This window comes from Pinus tabuliformis, chromosome Q, assembly GCF_031772625.1.
Source record: "Pinus tabuliformis cultivar Carrire ecotype Pingquan chromosome Q, CPIR1, whole genome shotgun sequence".
Taxonomy (NCBI): Eukaryota; Viridiplantae; Streptophyta; class Pinopsida; order Pinales; family Pinaceae; genus Pinus; species Pinus tabuliformis.
Window position 1 is genome coordinate 397631761 of NC_142296.1, and position 23587 is coordinate 397655347.

The following is a 23587-nucleotide window of genomic DNA, read 5'->3' on the forward strand; positions in this document are numbered from 1 at the left end:
GACTCTAGAGAGGACCTGCTGCCCCCTCTGCGTCTCACTACATCAACTTCTGCGTAGGGACTGCGCAGTCCCAGCATCACAGCCTCTTAATTGTCCCTCCTCTTCTCTGCATCTTCTTTCTGCTCCTGCACTCCCGACTAATGTTGATGCCCTCCCTCCTTCTCACCTGCAACTCTCACTCTGATTCGATTTCCTCTTACCGAACTTTGACCAATGAGAAAATCGATCTTACTTGGGTAACTGAGTATCTGCCTGATGTATTTTCCAAACGCCCATTGAAGTCCTTATAATCCTCCAGTTGAGTAATCAACGGCCCAGATTAGATTCTAATCAATGGCTTAGATCATATTGACTTGATCCTCGTCTTCTTCTAGAAGTTTCACCCTCAGTTTAATTAATACCCTTTAATTATTTTAATTTCCTAAGTTTAGACTTAGGCACCCATTAAAAATAATTAATTATTTTAATAAAATTGTTTCCGGGTGGAATTTCCCAAAACAATTTTTGGGTATTGTGGAATACATGTGTCCTAGCCTCCCTACAAATTTTGAGGCTTAGAGCACATCCGATGCTACCATAAATCAGCACTCCCGCTTAGCAAGGAATGTGCTCTAATAATGCAACCTGTTGAAGCATCACTCTGATTTTGTGACATCTCCCTCTATGTTGTTGATGTCTGACACCATTGTCCATCAACTACTACACAAATGTTGCATTTGTACTACTACTGGCCCTGCCACCGCCAACACTGCATCTGTACTGCAACTCCCTCTCATTTCCTGCCACTGCAACTAAGAAACCACCTGTTTCTACTACTGAAATGGATTCTCTACCATACCCATTTGTTCCCTGGACTGGATGAACTTAGCTCTTCCTAGAGCTTTTGCGAGTACGTTTGCTACCTAATTTCGTATGGAGACATACTACAACTGTACTGCCCCACTTTGAACACAGTGTCTAATAAAGTGACATCTGATATCAATGTGTTTCGACCGATCGTGAAATATTGGATTCTCAGAAAGTTTAATACAACTCTAATTATTGCAGAAAATACTGGTCGCTTCCATCCTCTTCCTGAACAAATTCACAAGCAGTGTTCTAAGCCATATAGCTTCGCACATAACTGTGTTGGCCGCCATATATTTTGTTGAGCTCAGAACTACCGACTTCTACTTCCTCCTGCACCAAGAGATCATTCCTGATCCAACGCTGAAGCAATACCCGGAGGTACTTTTTCGGTCTACTAAACTACCTGCCCAATCTGCATCTGTGAATCCATTCAATCTGATGTCATCTCCTCGGGTGTATTTCAACCCATATCCGACTGTTCCATGCACATATCTAAGAATGTGCCTAGTTGCTGCCCAATGCACCCTTTTCGGTTCCACCATGAACTGACTAAGGGTGTTGACAGCGAAGCAAATGTCTAGCCTAGTGTTGACCAGATACATGAGCGACCCAATGAGCTGTCTGTACAAGGTGGGGCCCACCTCTTTGTCTCCTAATGCATCTATTTTCTTCCAATTGGTGATCATGGGCATAGCCATGGGTCGGCAATCCTGCATTTTGAATCTCTTCAGAATCTTTGTAGCATATCTTCCTTGCCCAAGGAAGATCTCCCCATTCTTCTGCCAAACTTCCAACCCTAGAAAATAATGCATCAACCCCATATCCTTCATGTCGAATTTTGCTTCAAGATTCTTCTTGCAGTCTTTTATGAGCCTAGATGACCTTGTTAGAAACAAGTCATCCACATCTAATACCAGAATAAGTGGCTCATTCTCTACCATTAGATAGTAGAGATTAAGATCAACATCACTCTTGACAAATCCCAACTGCTGCAAGTAACTATCAATCTTACCATACCATGCTCTAGGTGCCTGCTTGAGCCCATACAGGGCTTTCTTTAACCTACATACATGAGTTTTGTTTTCATGAGTTTCGAAGCCTTCGGGTTTTTCTACATACACCTCTTCTTCTATCACCCTTTTCAAGAATGTTGTCTTGACATCCATCTGGTGAATCTCCCATCCCATTTGAGCTGCTAGGGATATAACGAATCTAATAGAGGTATATCTGGCTACTGGGGCAAAGGTCTCCTCATAGTCTATTCCTTCCTTTTGTGTGTAACTCTTTTCCATGAACCTAGCCGTGTACTTCTCTATACTACCATCTGTAGCATACTTGATCTTGTAGATCCACCTTGATCCTACAACTGATCTATCCTCTGGTCTAGGTACCACTTCCCAGACATCATTCGTCACAATAGAACTATACTCTTCTAGCATGGCATCCACCCAAACTTGATGTTGTATGACTTCCTGAAAGTTGGAGGGTTCTTCAACATGTGCTACCAAAGCTTGGTACCTGTCAAGCTATCTACGCTGCCTCTTCTCGGTTCTAGGAGCTCTAATAAACTCCTTTGCGTCCCTCAGCGTCTCTCGTACTTCCCTACTGGTTCTACCACTGGTGGTGGGAGGCTCAATCAAATCCCCCTCCTGTTCCTGTTGTTCCATCTGCTGAGAACTGCCTGGATTTCCTACTTCTGAGGAAATACTGGTGCTGGTCACTGTGCTCGATCCAAGTGTCTATCCTCCTGCTTGTCCTCCTTGTTGCCCCTGCTACTATTGGACTAATGGAATATCTATTGACTAACCTTCTGCTGGCATCTCTCGAGATTTCCTAAAAACCCTATCCTCCATGAACTTTACATCTCGTCTCACTACAATCTTCCTACTGCTAGGAATGTAGATTCTATATGCCTTCGAAGTCTCACTATATCCTACGAGGTACCCCTTTTCTGCAATCTGATCCATTTTACTATGCTTCTCGTCTAGAATGTGACAATATGCCACACTTTCGAATATCCTAAGATGACTCACCTCCGACTTCTTCCCTGTGAAGACACCTTCAGGTGTTTTCTTCCCCAATGCTCTGTGAGGATTTTTATTCTGGATATACACTGTTGTGTTGCAAGCCTCTGTCCATAAGAATCTAGGCAAGTCCTAGTCATAAAACGCAGCATTTGCTAACCCAACAATAGTTCTATTCTTTCGCTTTGCTACTCCATTCTGCTCTGGATTATATGGAGTTGTCCATTCTCTTTTGATGCCCTCCTTTGCGCAGAAATATATGAAGTCTTTGTCTGTATACTCTCCACCATTATCTGAATGCAATACCTTTATCTTTTTCCCTGTCATGTTCTCTATGAGAGCCTTAAACTCTCTGAACCGATCAAGGACCTCATCCTTGTTCTTTAAGAAATGGATCTAGGTTTTTCTAGAGTGATCATCAATAAAGGTGACAAAGTATTCGCCACCACTAAGAGCTCTTGTGGACATTGGGCCACAAATATCTTAGTGTATCAATCCCAATATGCCTTCCGCTTTGTTGTTACTTCTAGAAAAAGTTGCTTTAGCGTACTTCCCTAGTACGCATCCTCTGCATACATCATCATGCTCAGTACTAAGGACTGGAACTCCTGTAACAGTCTCTCTGAGCATCCTCAGTGCTCCATGGTGTAAGTGCCCCATTTGTCTGTGCCACATTTCATTCAGTTCATTTTCACCATTATGATTGTTGCCTATCAGTTCTATTGGAGACTCAAGCTACAATCTATACAGTTTGTTGCTTCAAGCTCCAATTTGTCTCTTCTTCTTCCAGCTTGGATGTTTGATGTATACTTTCCTTCCAATGAAGTATACATCGTATCCCTTGTCCTGTAACTGGGACACTGAAATCAGATTCATTCCTAACCCGGGCACATGCAGAACATTAGTGGCTCGAACGCTGGTTCTTGCTTCAGTCTGAAATACTATGGCCCCTCTCCCGACTGGAGTACACTTTGTTCTGTTTCCCATAGTAATCTGGAAGTCCATTTGCTCTTCTTGATAGCTCGAGAAATATTCTCGTACTCCAGTCATATGGGCTGAAGCCCCGCTATCAATATACCAAACATCTGCTGACGTTGAACTTGACAAGCATGCAAATTCTTCTTCCAATCTGGAAGATAATTCAGAGACATCTTGATTTTCCATCCTTCTTTGTGTTATTTTTCCTATCGATTTCTGATGTTTTTCTGCCCTAGCAACTGTTGCAGAATAACTATGTCTTCACTTGAAGACTGCTCTGCACTAAAGCTTTTGCGCTACTCCCTCTGTCACTGGCAAACTTCGATCTGGAAATCTTCCTCTCTGTCGACTCTCTCAGAGAGAGATTTTCCTATGAAAATTTTGCCCTCCTAGACTGGACTGTGCAATTCCTCTAGGGATTCGATTTTTTGCCTATGCAGCAATTTCGAACTCCCTCTTTCTCTTCAATGCTAGCTCTTCCAGTCTGCACTCATGCATAATTCAGCGCCGATACCATGTGAAAATTTCTAAATAGAAATCCAACTGCAGTGACTGATATTATTTCTTCTACTTATTAATTCATAAATAAGTTATTCACAGTGTTTCTACAGCAAATATCGAAATAAATTCTACTGCAGCCTTCACAATTAAAATACTGCGGAAAGTAAATGCAAGGAAAAATACTAGCACAAGTATAATCACAATGACAGTTATTTTTGGACAATTGTCCCCGGAAAAACCCAATGTGGGAAAACCAGTGCAACAGATGAGGGTTTCTTTATTGATCTTTAGCAAAAATCTCATGTACAAGATACAACCAACAAAATAGAAGAGGAATTTCTGTGAGAAATTTTACAAACAATATTCTCACGCTTCTCAGCGAGATTCTAACTCTGGAGAGGACCTGTTGCCCGCTCTGCATCTCATTGCGTCAGCTTCTGCATAGGGACTGTGCAGTCACAGCCTCTACGTTGTCCCTCCTCTGCTCTGCATCTTCTTTCTGCTCCTGCACTCCCGAATGATGTTGATGCCATCTCTCCTTCTCACCTACAACTCTCCCTTTGATTCGATTTCCTCTTACCTGACTTTGACCAGTGAGAAAATTGATCTTACTTGGGTAACTGAGTATCTGCCTAGTGTATTTTCCAAATGTCCATCGAAGTCCTTCTTATAATCCTCCAGTTGAGTAATCAACGACCCAGATTAGATTCTAATCAATGGCTCAGATCATATTGACTTGATCATCGTCTTCTTCTAGAAGTTTCACCCTCAATTTAATTAATACCCTTTAATTATTTCAATTTCCTAAGTTTAGACTTAGGCACCCATTAAAAATAATTAATTATTTTAATAAAATTGTCTCTGGATGGAATTTCCCAAAATGATTTCAGAGTATTGTGGAATACGTGTGTCCTAGCCTCCCTGCAAATTTTGAGGCTTAGAGCAGATCCGATGCTACCATAAATCAACACCAACCCCCTTAGAATCAAATTGTATCGTCATCCCAGATGATGAATCTGATCCGGAAGGGAGCACTAACATATATAGTGCAGTGTCATCAGATGGAGATGTTGGCTTCAAGATTGGTGAGTGAAGAACCACCTAAAGTTCAAAAACTGATTCAAAAACACAAAAAGGTGTTCCAAGATCTTCCTATGAAGATGTCGCCTGAAAGAGAAATTGAGCACATCATTGAAGTCAAATCAGGGTCAAACCCTGTCAATATCAAGCCGTATAGGTATCCACATCATCAAAAAACTGAAATCGAAAGATTAGTCCAAGATATTTTGAAGTGTGGAATCATCTCAAAAAGTAGAAGCCCTTATGTTGCTCCAGTGGTTTTAGTCCGAAAGAAGGATGGATCCTTTAGACTATGTGTAGATTATCGAGGACTGAACAAGGTAACAATTAAGAATAAGTTTTTGATTCCCTTTATAGATGAAATGCTAGATGAACTTCATGGAGCCCAATACTTTTCAAAATTGGACTTGAGATCGGGATACTACCAGATTAGAATAAGGCTAGAGGATGTAGTGAAGACTGTTTTTCGAACACATGAAGGTCATTATGAATTTAAGGTAATGCCCTTCGGATTAACTAATGCTCCGACAACCTTCCAAGCCACCATGAATGAGGTATTTCATTTGTATCTAAGGAAGTTTGTGTTAGTGTTCTTTGACGATATTCTAATCTATAGTAAAACATGGAAAGAACATCTACAACATCTGGAGCAAGTTCTCACCATATTAGAAGAAGTAGAGTACCTCAGACATATAATATCCAAGGAAGGAGTAAAAGTAGATGCTAATAAGATCAAGGCTATAAAAGAATGGCCTAAACTAGTTAACATCTCCAAGTTAAGAGGATTCTTAGGGTTGACAGGGTACTATCAAAGTTTTATTAAAAACTATGCCCATGTAACCACACCCCTGATGAACCTTCTAAAGAAGAACTCATTTCGTTGGAATGATGAAGCAGAAAAGTGTTTTGAAGACTTGAAGGGAATTATGTCTAATGCACCTGTATTGGCAACTCTAGACTTTTCAAAACAGTTTGTAATTGAATGTGACGCTTCAGGTTTTGGCATAGGAGCAATATTAATGCAGGATGGTCACCCAATCGCGTTTGAAAGCAGGAAGCTCAACAAGAAAGAATGTCTCAAGTCCACATATAACAAGGAAATGCTCGCCATAATGCTCGCATTAGCAGAGTGGAGACAATATCTCTTGGGAAGTAAGTTCTTAATACGAACAGCCATAATAGTCTTCAACACCTTCTCCAGCAGAAAACGTTATCTACAGAACAACAAAAGTGGATCGAAAAAATTGTCGCCTTCGACATGGATATATTACATAAGAAAGGGAAGGATAACGTAGTAGTTGATGCTCTGTCTAGGAAAGACAAAGGATCGTCATTACTTGCAATTTCAGTTGCTATCCCGTAATGGCTTAGTGTGATTCCAAGTGATTATGCAAAAGATCCAAAAACAAGTGCTATAATCAATAACCCTTCTCAGAATTCAAGATTTGAATGGAACAAGAATATTTTGTGGTACAAGGGAAGAATTTACCTAAATCCAAATTCTAAATTTAAAGCCAAATTTCTCAAAGAGTCCCATGACTCATTGTCAGTCAGACATGTAGGTTTCTTTAAAACCTACTATAATGCACGCCAATCGTTTCTCTGGAAGGGAGTGAATAATTATATTCAAAAATATGTAGCAGAATGCGATAAATGCTAGAGAAATAAAATTGAGAACATTAGGACACCCAAATTGCTCCATCTCTTAAACATTCCAAAGTAGAAGTGGGAAGAAATATCAGTGGACTTTATCGAAGGGTTACCTGTGTCTAATGGCAAGGACAAAATTCTCGTAGTAGTCAACAAACTCACCAAGTATGCACACTTCATTGGAATGAAGAAATTAGATTCAGCAAAATAAATTGCTGAGATATTTTGCAAAAATATCTACAAATTACATGGATATCCCAAAGTCATTGTTAGTGACAGAGATGCAAAATTTAAAGGGAATTTTTGGAAGGAGTTTTTCAAACATATCGGAATGTACCTCAACATGACTTCCGCATATCATCCTCAAATAGACAGTCAAACAAAAACTGTCAATAAGTGCTTAGAAGCTTACCTTCGTTGTTATGCAGTGGACAAACAAAGTAAGTGGGCTCAGTGGTTACATCTCGCTGAATGGCGGTGCAATTCAACTTATCACACTTCTGCAAAAATAACCCCATTTCAAGCTCTGTACGAATATGAACCTCCTAAATGGAAGGACTTGGCCATCACCGAGACAAAAGTTCCAGTGGTTAATGATAAGTTAGAAGAAACACAAAAATTCTTTCAAGCATTAAAAGAAAATCTAAGTATTGCAAGAAATTGTATGAAGCGGTCAGTTGATCGACACAAAATAGAGAGAGAATTGGAAGTTGGAGAATGGGTATTTGTTAAACTTCAACCTTACAAGCAATTATCCCTAAAGCAGAAAGGAAAAAACAAATTGGTGCCAAAGTTCTATGGACCGTATCAGATTAACAAAAAGATCAGCCAAGTAGCATACAGCTTAAGCCTTCTAGATAATAGTCGAGTTCACAACGTTTTCCATGTATCTTGTCTTAAAAAGGCATTGGGCAAACACCAATCAGCATAGACAATGCTTCTGATATTAGATGATGAAGGCAAGTTCGTCTTAGAACCAGAAGGAATTGTTACCACTAGGGAAAGAAAATTACAATCTCGAGTAATTACAAAGTACCTTATCAAGTGGAAGAACCTACCAGAAGAAGAAGCCTCTTGGGAGACAGAAGTGTTTCGTCAACAACACCCATCGTTACGTATGCTTTGAGGACAAAGCATTCTTTTGAGAGGGAGGCAATGTTATGTATAAAATTATTTTACTAAATTAAATTAACTTCATTTTAGACTAAGGGGCACGATCAAAGATCATGCCCCCTCATGTAATGGCTCTTGGGCTATATTTAAAGCCATAGCCCTCATTCATTGTAATTGTCATTGAATTTAATAAAAACATATGTATTACTGTCTATTACTGAACAAATCTGTTCCAATGTGTTACAGTTTGGTGAGTTGGCATCATGTGCTTCGAGAGCACTTGGCTTATTCACCACTTTCTCATGGTTTTAGCTTTCAAAAAGGCTTTATTTATCTTGAATTAGGGTGTTTTGAGCTTCATCGTCTTCCAAGTTGAACATTCAATATGCACGCAAGGAGAGGATGATGGGGACAAAAGAGAATCCTTATCGAGATTACTATTCGGTAAAAATAGGGAACTCATTGAGATCTGAGATTGTCGATGTTTCCATGTGTGTGTGTTGTATCGAGATACATAAAGAAGAATTTTAAAATTGGAATTTGCTGATTTCATTACCAGTGTTAATCTAATTATTTCCTTCTTGTTTTCTCCTACATCACACAAGTTGACCTTCAATTAGGCTGAGTGCAAAGCAGAATATGTTCCAGGTTGATAACAAGAGCAACCATGAAGGATAGTAGAATTCTTACCTTTAAAGGCTCTGGGCTGCCCTCAGCAACTGGAATATCTGGAAATCCTGCAACTTCACACTGTTGTTTCCCTATTAGAGACTTCATAGATACAAAAATCAAATCTAGCAGCTTGCAAAAAAAAAAAAATCTTAGACATGAGACAGAATCAAATCACTGTGAATGGCAGCTTTAGTCATCCATTTTGATTAACACTTACTTTTTCCATTTGATGAATCTAATTTATTGAAATCCTGAATGAAACAAAGCAAAAAGAGCATAAAATAACTCTGAATCCATACCAAGTGCAAAGCATTTCGTGTGGCATCCTCAGTGGACACATTGCCAAAGATTGTTGTCAGACCAATCACCTCAAATTCAGACAACTGGAATACCATTAATAGAGCAATTGCATCATCTGCAAGCAAAACTCCAAGAAAATGTCATGTATAGACAAGCTATTTTATTTTATTCTAAAATGTTTACATAGTATCCTGTATTTAGTTCTGACATGTTCAATTCATTTCTCATATTAGACAATCAAGTACAAGCTTCTAAGTGAAAAATTGCATGTGCCTAGACAACTTTTCCAACTGACTCTCAGATAAGAAAAGATTGATACAGGTCCTTTTGTGTCCTCATCAAGCAAAGAAGAATGAAGCAAGCCCACATAATTTTCAGGGACACCATGTTCCAAGTAACCGAATGAATTAAAGTAAATCAGAAATTTGAACTCTAGAGCTGAAAAAGCAGAAACTATTATTGTGAAACTCTTCTTTAAAAAGTTAACTTAATGTTTGTAGATACATACATTAAATTGAGTATGCATTGCAGAAAGAATTTGAGATCTTTTCCTCTGAACTTATAACAGTTGATGCAAGAGGAACAATCTTCCTACTATGGAGTTTAGCCTCAAAAATAGGCACCAAGAAAAACAAATAAAGAAACCTCATGTCTGTAGTGGACCTGTGAATAGCATTGCTGAATTATCTCTGAAATTATTATTAATGCTTAGTAAAATCTTCAAGTTTTGGATAAAAACGTAAGAAATTACCTCCACTGCGTCACAATTCCTAAAGACTATGCTACTACTTCCAGCTGAGAATAAATGCCAACATTCATGCCCAACAAGGAAGAAAATGAATCACGAAAGCCCAGTTTGGAGTTGGAAAGAGTGTCATTAATTTACGAGGAAATAAACGGTGCATGGCAGTCAACAATAAGTGAATTAATGGATATTGTGTTGAAAATGTAATATCCCTAATTTTGTTTTTCAGCATTAGAGACGAGTTTTGGGAGAGGACGCAATTCCGACGTTGGGACTTAGGAGGAAAAAGGGAAATTGCAGCTCAAGTGGAATGTGGGGGCCACAAGAAAGAGAAATTTGACCCAAGGAGGGAACTCACACTCTTGGAGGAGAGAGAAAAGAGAAGGAAGTGTGAATTGAGAGAGAGAGAGAGAGAGTGGGGACCACAAGGAGAGAAGAGGCCAACAAATTATAAATAGAACTTGGGGCCCTCACTTTTGGCATCTTTTGTCATTTTAACACTAGTTCTCTTGAGCTGCTTAGCCAAGACAACCATGCCGTTCAGCACAAGGAAATTCCGAGCGGGAATTCCACCTCTACCTTTGATGAACTTCGAGTGTCACCCTAGGGGAGTAAGAAGGAATCCATCTCAGGGCTTCCCTAGGAGCTACATTGCACACTATTTCCAGCTGGAGCATGCTTCTCTTACGACGCAGAAGGAAATTCTAAGGGGTTGAGAGAAGCTAGCAGACAATGGAGTTTTGGCCGGAGAATTTGCAGAGAATTATTCATAGGGAGGATGAGTTTTTCCTTGGAGATTTGCAAGGCCGAGAGTGTTGCATTTTGGAGGATCTGATTTATCTATTCCAGGGCCTACGTAGGGGTTTACTAGCAACTTTTGTGCACTTGTAGATATTCAGAATTTGGGGAGCATTAGAGCCGGGATCTACTTGGTGATTGAGGGGAGAAATTTGCAAGAATTAGGGAGGATTTCTTAGAGGGATATTTGGGCCAAATTCAGCAGTATCTGAATTGTAGGGCGTTTTCTGGGCAAATTGAGCAATTTACACTTGTTGGGGGTCACCGGGGTCAGTGGATTCAGCCAAAACCCTTCCTGGATTTTTGTGGGTTTGGTGAGAGGAGGCTAAGATTAATTTTATAGAATTTTTTGAGCACTTCTGAAGGCAGAATTCCTAGTTCCATTCAGCAATTAGTAGCAGAAATTGTTGGAGGGTGCAATTTACCCCAAGATATAACTTGGGTCCATGAGATATTTCTAGGTTTTGTTGGCGCTAGTGTGGAGAGCCTACATTTAATTTTGCAGAATTTTTGGAGTAGCTTTGAGGGCCAAGGCCCAAAACCTCAGTTCACCTATAGCAGCAGTGGCAGTGATTTTCTGGCCTAGCGCAAAATCATGGTGGGGAGCTCATCTAACATTTGGGTAGCTTGATCATCACCTGGGTTAGGATTTGCTTGCTGTAGCAAGTCTAGGTTCCTATTTCCATACTCATTTGTACTCCATTTTGCTTGGAAATAAATAAAATGGCTCAGAGTTTTGGTGCATTTCCTCTTGTGTTGTTATTTCCTGCGTATGTGTTGAATTTCATAGTTGTTATAGTGCATGTTTTTGTTATTCACTTAATATTTCCGTTAGGAATATTATAGAATATTATTTCTAAACTAAGTTTTGCCTTTCAGAAATATGGCAACCAATATGGAAATTAAACTCGGAAATCCACGATAAAAATTTTAAAGGAGCCAAAACCCTCACATTATAAATCAAATATTCCAAATGAATAATAAAACACAACCAATTATTCCCATCTAGCAATTAGATTAAAATACTGCAATTACAAATAACACGAGAAATAGCAACAAACTCAGCTTTATTTTATTTACTAAAACAAGATTACATACCAATACAAAACTATAAATAGCTCCTGCTAAATGGCATATTGAGCTGGAAAATAACTGAGGTGATGGCCTCCAAAATAACTACAGCAATACTAATTCTAGCCTCCCCAAACTGTAACTGGAACCAATAGACGCACTTGTGAATTTTGAATGAATTCACCAAGGGATTTGTAGAGATGGGTTTCCATCCAATTTCACCAAGGTACCCAAGGTTTCGTCCCAGGCACAATGAACCTGTGATGACAATTTCACCAATCTTCACAAATGACAAATGATTAACTCCAAATGTCCCAAAAGGCCTGCTCCCCCCACCACCCCCCCCCCCACATTTTTTAATGATTCAATGGATATCTCTTCAACCTTCTAGAAGCACTTTTATTTTCATTCTAGAAGCTTCTCCTTTTCATTTTATTTAAGTGGCTATTTTTATTTTATTTAAGTCACTTTTAATCTCAGAAATGATTAATTTGTCTCTACGATTTCTCTGGCCATTGAAAGTCACTTTTCATCATCCCATCCTATAGATCTCTTCATCTTGGTTCCAACGAGCTATTACACTAAGGTGTTTCTCCAAATAATCTGCTCCAAATAACACCTTTAGCATATTTAATTAAAACGCTAGATAATAACCCCGTTTTACGAGAATCATCGGAATGCAACAAAACCAAGAACAAATTGTGCAAAACTGACCTTAATGATGAAATATAGCAAGCGAACCCATTGGCCCCCATAAAACTCCTCCAAAACCCTTCGAGCCCACCAATGATGTAATCTCACTCCTGTGACTTAGCTGACACAAACCCTGGAAATCGTCGCATCATAAATCAAACCAAAAATGGGGATATACAAGTCCTCCCACCCCAATATTGCTTGCCCTCAAGCAATCCGCGCCTATCTACCAATCCAACTATCAAATGCACTTGTACACCAATACCAGGATCCCATATGAACCATTGTGTCACATCACACCTTTGTACCACCCAACCATGAAAGGATTTCTTGATACCCGGGTCCCAAATAAACCTTTGGATCATCCAGTCTTCAACAGATCCACTATCGCGTGAACCAGCCCTCACTGGGTACTCCACCACTCTATCGTCCTCAGGCGTACAATAGTAAGTCCCACCTGGATCCCATTGCCAACTAGAGCATCAAGTAATCCCGAAATCTAAAGGCCTCTGCTGAGTCGTGCCCCTAACTAAAACTAGCTTTGCAAATCTAACCCACTCTATAGTGTGCCAACTCAAGATCTCTTGCCATTCAACCCCATGGGAAGGATCGAACGTATGAACACCTATATGTGAAAATTCCTCAAACTACAGCTACTAGAATTTATTCTCCTAATTTATTAGCAGTTTCTTAATTTCCTGATTAATATCGAATAAATCACACTGCAATTCTTCAAAACAAATAAATACATTGCGAAAAATTTGAACTGAAACTAAGAAATTCATGAACACAATTAACACAATTATTTTGGACTAATGTTCCCGAAAAAACCCCGAAGGGAAAACCATTGCAGCAGATGAGGGTTTATATTATTATTATGTAGCAGTAAAAATATGAGTACAATAATTTGGATGCCTAGTTGACAATCCTCCGAAAAATATTCTGGCAAAATAATTTGAAGAAATTCTCTCTTTTGCAATAATTTGGCCTCCATCTGGCCCTGCTCAAACTCTCTCACCGGCAACTCACTCTGCCAGAAATCACACTACCTGGCTTGGGAAAATCATACAGCCTACTAGTTGGCTCCAGATGAGCCATCTTGCCTCCCACTGCCTCTAGAATGAAGTATTCTCTGCCTTCTGGACAATCTTTCAGCGTCTAGAAACTGAATCGACCTCCTTTCCGGTACTTTGCATTGGGTTCTGGTTCACTCGCATTGGCTATGCGAACCTCTCTACAAAAATATTCGACCTCCTCTCTCCTACCAAACTGGCACTTGAGAGACATTGGAAAATTCTCTGAACCTCTCTGTTGCTCTCTCAATCACTGATGCTCCTCCACTGGCTCGAAATCTTACCTCACTAAATCACTGTGCACTAGGAAATTCACACTGCCTAGATAATTCGCTCTCCCACTTGTGTTACTCTCCTCATCCCATCGATCTGCTCTTACAATATCTCGTTGGAACTTCAACAACCATGACTAGATCCTCATCAACGGCTAAGATCATCTTAGACTCGTTCCATGTGAGTCCCTAGAGCATTCTCGATCATCCCCAATTAATTCCCATTAATTAATCAATTTTCCTAAGTTAGACTTAGGCATTTTTTAATTATTGATCAATTAATTTAACTGAGGCTTATCTCGTGAAACCTTTTCTGGGTTTTGGATAACTCGTGTTCCTTAGCCTCTTAGACACAAATCAAGACTAGAACACTTGTCCGATGCTACAAAAACTAACACTCTCTCTTAGAGAGGAAGGTGTTCTCTCCATCAACACTACTCTCCTGGATAGTCCTGTGTTGCTGATGTCTAACTGACCTTTTCCCCTTCTCCAAGTTCACCAATCTCCCTATCACTGGAAATCATTGTGAAGAGAATATTGTCCATCATGCTACTACACAAACTCTGATCTACTCATACTACTGCTGCTACTGAACTGCTTTGTTGCTATCTCTGCACTGCTGCTGCAACTACTACAATAATGAGTATGATCTCCCTTGATCCTGAAGCGCTAGCTTCCATAGGGTTGCTCCCTCTGAAGCTAGACTATCTGAGTCTCGATCTCCCTATGGGAAATCTCTATGCTCCCTCCTGGCAACTCACACTGTCCTCCTGCATTGGAAACTGGACTGTGTAGCTCTGCATTGAGAATATTTTGGCTGGAATTGCACCTGCATACTGCAACTGGGCAATTTGCATTGCCCGTGTCACTGCAATTAGCTACGCAACTGTCTCACGTGTACTAACTACAACTAGTTTTACAACTGTTATCTAACTGCATCTTGCTGACACTGAATTACTCTACTATGATACTATGGGCCCTTGTAGCAAAGGTGATGGTCCCGCTGCAACAATTTGGAACTGATCTGACTGATCTCATTGTTGCAATTGTGTTGGACCCTACCCAGCTTGATATGCGGTATCAAGCTTCTCCTCCACCTAGAGGTACTGCTGCTAACAACACAAACTCCTCCAATCTGGAGGTTAGTTCATCAATTTTTGTTGAAGCTACTATATGCTCCTGCTTCTTGTCCTTCTTCCTCTAAGGACACTAGGTGACATAGTGGCCATATTCACCGCACCCAAAGCACTTGATCTTCTACATATCTTTATTCTTTCTTGTCAAGCCAGGAGGTAACTCCTCAATGCAAATTGTTTTTATTCATTAAGATTACTCATGGTTATATACAAGAGGGAGAGACTCTTGGGCTTCACCTCCCGATGTCTCTACATTTTCCATTATTTACTATTTACATTATTTACAAATGTTCATCCAATCCCAATGATTAGGTTTCAACATTCCCCCCCTTAATCTGAAGGGATGTTGGTGAGTCCAAGAATCATTCTGAATCTTTCGAACTTTTCTCTTCCAAGATCTTTGGTGAAGATGTCTACAATCTGCTCATGAGTGGAACAATGACGTAGATGGATTGTCTTGGCCTCAACATGATGTCGAATCAGATTGTATTTTGTATTGATGTACTTTGTTCGATCATGGAACTTTGGGTTCTTGGCCCACTTTATTGTAGAGGTGTTGTCAACCATGAGTGGAGTTGAATGTACTTGTTTTACCTGCAAATCTTCCAGAATCTTCCTGAGCCACACAATTTCTTTTTGTTTCCTCAGTTGTTGCCACATATTCTGCCTCTATTGTGGAATCTGTTGGAACTGATTGTTTGCGTAATCTCCAAGAGACAACGCCTGATCCAAGACTCATAGCATAACCTGAAGTAGATGCCCCAGTGTCTTTGTCTCCATCGACGTGTGAATCATAGTATCCAATCAAAGATAAAGTCGCCCACCTATGTATACTTGAGTCCAAAGTCTTGGGTTCCCTTCAAGTACTTTAGAACTCTTTTTGTAGCAGACCAATGTCCCTCACAAGGCTTTTGCATAAACCTGAAGAGGATTCCAACAACAAATGAAATATCCGGTCTGGTAGTAGTCAGGTAGTTGAGACTTCCTACAAGCTATCTATACCTGTGAGCACCCTCAAATTCTTTTCCTTCAATGGATGTGAGCTTTAAGTTTTGTTCCATTGGAGTAGTCAAAGGATTGCACTCAGCCATGCCAAACCTATATAATAGATCTCCAATGTACTTCTTTTGAGAGAGGAATATATACTTCGAATGTTAAGGTACTTCAATACCAAGATAGTAGTGAACATAGCCCAAGTTATTCATTTCAAAACCTTTCCTCAATTCCTTCTTTATGGATGCAATGTAGCTCTCATTGTTCCCTATCATCAAAATATCATCTACATATACCACAAGATATACAACTGTTTTGCCAACTTTCTTGACAAACAAAGTTGCATCATCAAGATCATAATGTTGAAGTTGAGTTTCAAAAGATGCTCAGTTAACTTTTCATACCAGGCTCGCGGTGCTTGCTTGAGGCCATACAAGGATTTCACAAGTTTGCATACTTTATCTTCATGTCCCTTCACAACAAATCCTTTTGGCTGGGACATAAAAACATTTTCTTTCAGATCTCCATTCAAAAAAGCAACTTTTACATCCATTTGATGGACTTTCCAATCATTCTGAGCGACCAAGGCAAAGAGTGTCCCAATGGTAGACCATTTTGTTGTGGGGGCAAAAGTCTCCACATAATCGACCCCTTCCTTCTGTGCAAAACCTTTTGCCACACGCCTGGCTTTGTGCTTGTCAAGTGAGCCATCAGCTTTATACTTGTTCTTGTAGACCCACTTGCAGCCAATTGGTTTGGTTCCCAATGGAGGTTCAACCAGCTTCCAAGTGCCATTCTTTATCAAGGCATCATACTCCTTTTGCATCGCTTCTTTCTATTCATCATGAGAAGCGGCTACTTTGAAGGAAGTTGGTTCAAAATCTGTAGACAAATTCAATGCACAATCATAAGAAACATCCATATCAACAGGTGAATCAAAATCATCTACATCACCTCTATTTTGTCTGGTTGAATTCTTGTTCCTGTCTTTCCAACCTCATCAGGATGAACACTTTCAAGTGTCTTTGTCAGCCATTTTGGAGGACCTTTCTAAGATGGCCCAGGCTTCTCAATTGATTGAGTTGGGACTGAATCAAGATTGAGTCTCCCAATTTTGTCAATCACATCACTCAAAGTATCATCAGTGGCTGGAACTTCATGTGGGGGAGAGAGTGCTTCAGAAGAAGATTCCACAGATTGATCCAGTATAGGAATCCCCCCTTCAAGATGTGGAATCTGATTATCAAATTCTTGGAACAATTTTGCATGTCCAAATCTATCCAAGCGATCAAGTTGTCGCTCAACAACATTGTCAGCTTTGGAAGATTCAAGAAAGATTACATCTCTAGATACAACAAACTTCTTATTAACTTCATCATAGAGACGATATGCTTTGGAGGTATTTGAATACCCCAAGAAGATACACTTACGACTCCTTGCACCAAGTTTGTTTCTTTGTACCTTTGGTATCAAGGCATAACATGTGGAACCAAAGACCCTAAGATGCTTTACCGAAGGAATGTGGCCCTACCACATTTCATAAGGAGTCTTGTTTCTAATAGCATTAGATGAACATCTATTCTTTACATATACAGCACATAGAGTTGCATCAGCCCAAAACATCAATTTTACATTCTTGAAAAACATCATGGAATGTACCATATTTAAGATTGTCGTATTCATTCTTTCAGCTACTTCGTTTTGTTGGGGATTATAAGGCATAGTTGTTTGATGTTTGACCCCATGCTGGCGAAGATAGTTTTCATATTCATTCGAAGTGTATTCCTTTCCATTATCAATGCGAATAGAGCCAATATAAGAATGTGCATCATTTTCAATCCATGTATGAAAGTTCTTCAATGTTTGAAAAGCATCATATTTGTTCTTCAATAAATAAACCCAACACATTCTGGTGTAGTCATCAATAAATTTCATCATATATTTATTTCCATTTGCAGAAGGAACAGGCATTGGACCACATAAATCTGAATGAATGAGTTCAAGTTTTCTCTGTGCTCTAGAATGTGAATCATGAAAACACTGTTTGCTATGCTTTCCTAGAATACAAGCATCACATTGCTTAAGTTTCCTAGGAATTGTAAGCAAACCAGTAACACCATTTTTCTTCAACAAGAGAAGGTTGTCATAGTTCAAGTGTCCAAATCTAGCATGTCATAAAAGACTTGATGGAAATGTACCTTCATCATAATAAGAACTGTATGAGAAATTTTGTGCACGAGTAGAGGTACCTTGCAACGTCAGAAGTCTTTCTTCTATCCCTGTCATGACAAGTGATTAATTTGATGCTTTTCTGACCTCAACCTTGCCATCAAACCGCTGTGTCGAGGTAAGGTAACACTGAAACTCGCCACACCAACCACATCATCTCTCAGAAAATCCCACATTGTTTCATTCCTTTCAAACCGGAGGCAGCTGTTTGTAATGCTTTGACCCAATCTCCACACCGGTCTTCAAACACGCCATTACAGAAAACGCAAAACCGACGGATATGCGCATCAGGGAACCAGGGAGTGAGAATCACTCCAAGGCTGAGGATGACAGGAATTTGGCAGATTGCAAAAAATGGCGGAAGGGAGGTACAAGGGCAGGAAAACTAAAAATGGAGTTGGCACTAATACCATGTCAGGCCAGGAGGTAACTCCTCAATGCAAATTGTGTTTATTCATTAAGATTACTCATGGTTATAAACAAGAGGGAGAGACTCTTGGGCTTCACCGCCCGATGTCTCTTCATTTTCCATTATTTACTATTTACATTATTTACAAATGTTCACCCAATCCCAATGATTAGGTGTCAACATTTCTCTCTCCTCCCATTGAGCCTTGTCCTTGACTGGGACCCTTCTTCGCCTTTCCCTTGAATGTAAGGGCTACATTTTCCTTGTCCCCCTGTTTTTGTCCCTTGCTATTGCTATTGGTAGTACCATTCGCAAGGCTAAGTCTCATCTCCTCCTTAGTGAAGTCACTCCACAGACGATCCCATCCAAGTAGGGTATCTCGCCCAGAAATAACTTGGACGAAGGTATGCCACTCCTTGGTGAAACCATTGAGAGTTGTTCTAACTAGCTCGCTATTTGATGGTTTTTCTCCAACAGCTGCAAGTTCATCTATGACATTCTGAATCCTGGTGAGATAGGGTGTAACATCTTCCCCCTCTGCATTTTGGCAGTGCTCAGCTTCTCCTTGAGAATCATCTTCCGATTATCTCATGGATTCTCATACAACTTTACTACGGCATCTGGCATTTCCTTTGTTGTGTTTAGTGTAGCAATATGTGGAACGATGTGATCCTGAACCTCATCTAAGATCATCCTCTTAGCCTTGGCCATTTCTTTCTTGTATGTTTCTTGTTGTTGAGCATCTGTAGGTATGGCAATAGTGTTCTCCACATACTCCTTCAGACCATACTCATCTAACAGGAACAACATTCTATCCTTCCATACACCAAAGTTGGAGGCTCCGTCTAGTCTGTCTTGATCCCTAAGTCCTGTTGTGGCCATCCTTGTGAAACTCAAATAAGATGGAGGTTAAGCCTGGAAATTTCCTTCTCTTTCCTGCTTGGCTTCTCTTCTGCTACTCACACCCCTCTCTGGAATGTGCAGATTTGCTTGCCTCTGGAAATCCTTCTTAGGCAATTCGCACTTGCTAGATTGGCAACCCTGCTACTGCCTGCTACAATTGGAAATCTGAGAAAATCAGGAAATCTCCTCTCTTCGGTGTGAATTTCTCTTCCTGCCCCTACACAGATTTGTAATTGAAACCCTTGCTGAAAAACTTTTGCACCCAAATATACTCAACAATCTAACTAATCTGCTCACCAGAACCCTCTATCCGGAAAAGCCACTGCATGCAAATTTTGATTTCGAGGCTATTCGAATTTTCCTACACCTGGAACTGGAAATCAAACCCCACTACTTTTGCAATTTACACTTGTGACTGGCCTGCGCAGATCTACAGAAATTGTGCCCAGATCTCCCTCTGACGCTGCACAAATTTACTCTTGCCACTTCTTGTTGAAGAATGTAACTAGGTTTGGTCTTCATAATTGTACTTGAAGTCAAAATGTAATATATTTGTCAAAGGAAAAAAAAAGAATTTTATTATTATTCTAATTGAATTGTTAAAGCATGGGTTTCATGTTTGGGTCAATTGTTATAGGTCAAGCCTCCATTGTAGGATTTAGGTTATTGTCAAAGTCAATTTTGTTTGAAGACTCCTCCATCCATCAAAGTCTCCTTGTTGTCGAAGGACTCATCATCAAGTCGACTTCCCTCAATAATCTCATGTTGGCCTAATACAGTGAAACATCTCTTCCTATGCTCATGTCGGCTCATTTCAATATGGAAACAACTATATATAGGAGTATGACCTTCGCTCAAATTATAGTACAGCAACTCGACAATTTCAGAGATAGAATTCAGTTTTATTACAAAGATAAGTTCGGATAATAATTCAGAGACAAGTTTCGGTATTATTACAGTGAAGGAACTTGGATTGATTGCAGAGGTGATCTCGGTATAATTCATAGTGTGACAAATCGAATATCACAAGAATAGACTTCGGTGCAATCATAGTAAACAAATTTCAGTGCTATCTGATGATTTGAGGTAGCATCGGATGTGCTCTAGGCATAAAATTTTGCAAGGAGGCTTGGACACATGTATTCCAAAGAACCCAGAAAACATTTTGGGAAATTCCACCCAAAAACAATTTTATTAAAATAATTAATATTTTTTAATGGGACCCTAAGTCTAAACTTAAGAAATTAAAAATATTAATGGGTATTAATCTAATTGTGGGTGTAACTTCTAGAAGAAGACGAGGATCAAGCTAGAGTGATCTTAGCCATTGATTAGCTTTTAAACTGGGCCATTGAATGTCAACTAGAAAATTATTTAAGGAAGCTTGAAGGTCATTTGGAAAACACACCGAGAGATCAAGAGATCGAATTTTTGAAGTGAGAAGTTCTCAGGAGGAAATTCTGATCGAGGAGATTTCTTGCAGTTGATAGGCAAGGATAGCATCCAGAGAGAGAGAGAGAGAGATTTTCTCAACAGGAGAATCATCAGTAGAAAGACGCAAAGAGTGATCCAACAGTTCTCAAGCAGAGGCTAACACAAGGCCACGCAGAGGCAACTTAGAGGGTGAGAGAGAGTCTGAAATTTTGCAGCAAAGTCAGTTTCAGAAGTCGAGAGCCGGGGTGTGAGACCGGGAGGCTGAAAGCAGTGACTCCGGGTAGCAAATCGATCAGTTGGCTGGGTGACAAAGTGCCTAGAGGGGTTGACGCAGGGATTGCGTGAGGACTATGCAGGGCCTACCAGAGGCACCTCATCCAGTTCCCTAATCAGCCAAGATTTTTCTCAATGATTAAGTGAGGTAATCTCACAAATATTTCTGCCAGTATTTCTCTCTCTATAACTGAATAACCCGAGAGGTATTCAAAGATGTATTCAGAATTTGCTACTGCTTAATAATAATAAACCCTCAGATCTGCTGCACCAGTTTTCCCACATTGGGTTTTTCCGGGGACATTTGTCCAAAAATAACGGTGTCATTTGTGTTGTATTTTTTTTCTTGCTCAATCTCTTGTTTCCACATATAAATTAATTAAGTGAAGGCTGCAGTGTATGTATTTCAATATTTGTTGCAGGAAACTGCAAATAACTTGTTCATGTAAATCTCACAAGTAGGAGAAATATCATCAGTTGTTGTAGTAGGGATTCCAGTTTAGGAATTTTCACACTATCACAGTTTCGGTGCTAATACATTGAATACATTTCGGTGATATTATAGTGGATATATCTCGGTGCTACCACAGTGAATGTCTCGGTGTTATCACAGTGATGAAGTCTCAGTTCTTCATGGTCTCGGTGCTATCACAGTAATCAAGTCTCGATGCTAGTGCTATCACTGTGATAAGGTTTTGATGCTTATGGATAAACTTCAATGTTATCACAATGGACAACTTTCAGTGCTATCTTAATGAGTAAATTTGGTGCTATCACACAAGGATGGTTCAGAGATCTTTGCTATCTCAAGATACAAGTTCGGTACCATTGCAAGGATCAAAGTGTGAAGAAGAATGATTGCTACAGGACTAATAGAACTGAAGAATGACAAGGTTGACTTGATGGATGGAGGTAGTCTCGAGTCTAAGTTGTAAGGGTCTTGGTCGTCTCATCTTGAATCTACTGAAGGAATAATTTTGACAGGGTTTTCCCCTTGAGTGGGGTTTTTCCCTGGAAAGGTGCCTACATCTTGTGTTCTCTTCTATTTGTTGATTTGTTGCTTGGCATTAGTCTTGATGATAAGAAAAGATAATTCGAAAGAACAAATAATAATAATGAAAAACATCACAAGATAATGTCATAATAAGAGAAATCGGGTAACTGCCACTCTTTCAATTTCTCAAAATGGTATCAGAGCTATGGTCATGGTCAAAGGAAGTTTGCATTTGTCTTGAAGAACATGTCAGTTAGATCAAAGCTTAAGAAGGACATCTCTAGGCTAATAGAACTAAAATCAAAGAGAGCAAGGTTTGGTAAAAATCAAGGTCAAGAAGAGATAATTTCAAAGATGAACTTGTGTCATCTCAGAAGCAACTGTAGTGTGAAGTTCGGAGTCTATCTCAGTAGACATGACAGTGAAGAAATTCGGATAGTAAGGTAATTCAAATCATCTTCAGAGATGAGGTAAAGTCACAATCACAGTGATGACTTCGCTATAGATTTCAGAAGAAGGATTCGGGGCTCAGTGAATTGTTTATAGTTGAAGCACTAAGTGTTGAAGCAATGATAAGGTCAAAGCAGTAAAGAAGTACATTCAACTCATTGAAGAAAGGGAACTCAGTATAGCTACATGTGGAGACTTACAAACGATCTGAGGTATCTATGATTGCAAGAAGGACTAAGAACTGAAGAAGAAAATACAAATATTGTACGAGCTCAAGGAAATCAAGTAAGTATTATTATGTAATAAAATGCACTTGCAAAAAGTCTAATGACATCAAAGGTGTGTAAACTCAAGGTACGTATGTTCATAAATTTTCAAAGTATCTAATCTTAAATGGTTCATATGATCCTTGTTTATAGCTAGACTAGGATAAAGATAGTACTCCCTAGATATCATACGAAAAACCTCATATTAGAACCTTAATACTTGTTTTCTAGAGTTTACAAGTAATCTAGGATGTCAAGTAAAAATTCCTACTATTGATTGAAAGAATGAACAGCTTGATCTCCAATATCATAGGATTCCATCCTCCATGATTATGTAGAAGATCTAACTTGAGAAATTAAATCATGTTCTTGGTATCACATGTTGTGCTTGTAAGTATGTACTACAAGTATAAAAGATGATGGCTTAATACAAAGAGAACACTTCAAGGAATCCTTACAAGGTTTGCCAAGGAACATCTCGAGGTATGTCTTAGACTATACACCTTACAAGATTCTCTTAAAAGTATGATCATCTTATTTTTGAAGTTTGCATTACATTACTAACATCGTTATGTCTAGCTGTCTTGAATCATAAAGATTCTTGTTTAGGGTGATTCATCACTTAATAAATCTACCCTCTTTACATCCTTGATTGTTCTTATAGAACCATAAACAAGTTTT

At 39.4% G+C, this 23587-nt stretch overlaps 1 protein-coding gene across 1 annotated transcript in view; it reads right to left on the bottom strand.

Annotated features, from left to right (window-relative positions):
* Positions 1 to 23587, bottom strand: part of URH1 (uridine-ribohydrolase 1) — a 202846-nt gene that overhangs the window by 139213 nt on the left and 40046 nt on the right. The window contains exons 2-3 of the mRNA XM_089384502.1: positions 9167 to 9282; positions 8886 to 8945 (exon numbers count right to left, since the gene is read on the bottom strand). Of these exons, the coding sequence (XP_089240628.1) occupies positions 8886 to 8945; positions 9167 to 9282 (176 nt within the window). The remainder of the gene's footprint in view (positions 1 to 8885; positions 8946 to 9166; positions 9283 to 23587) is intronic.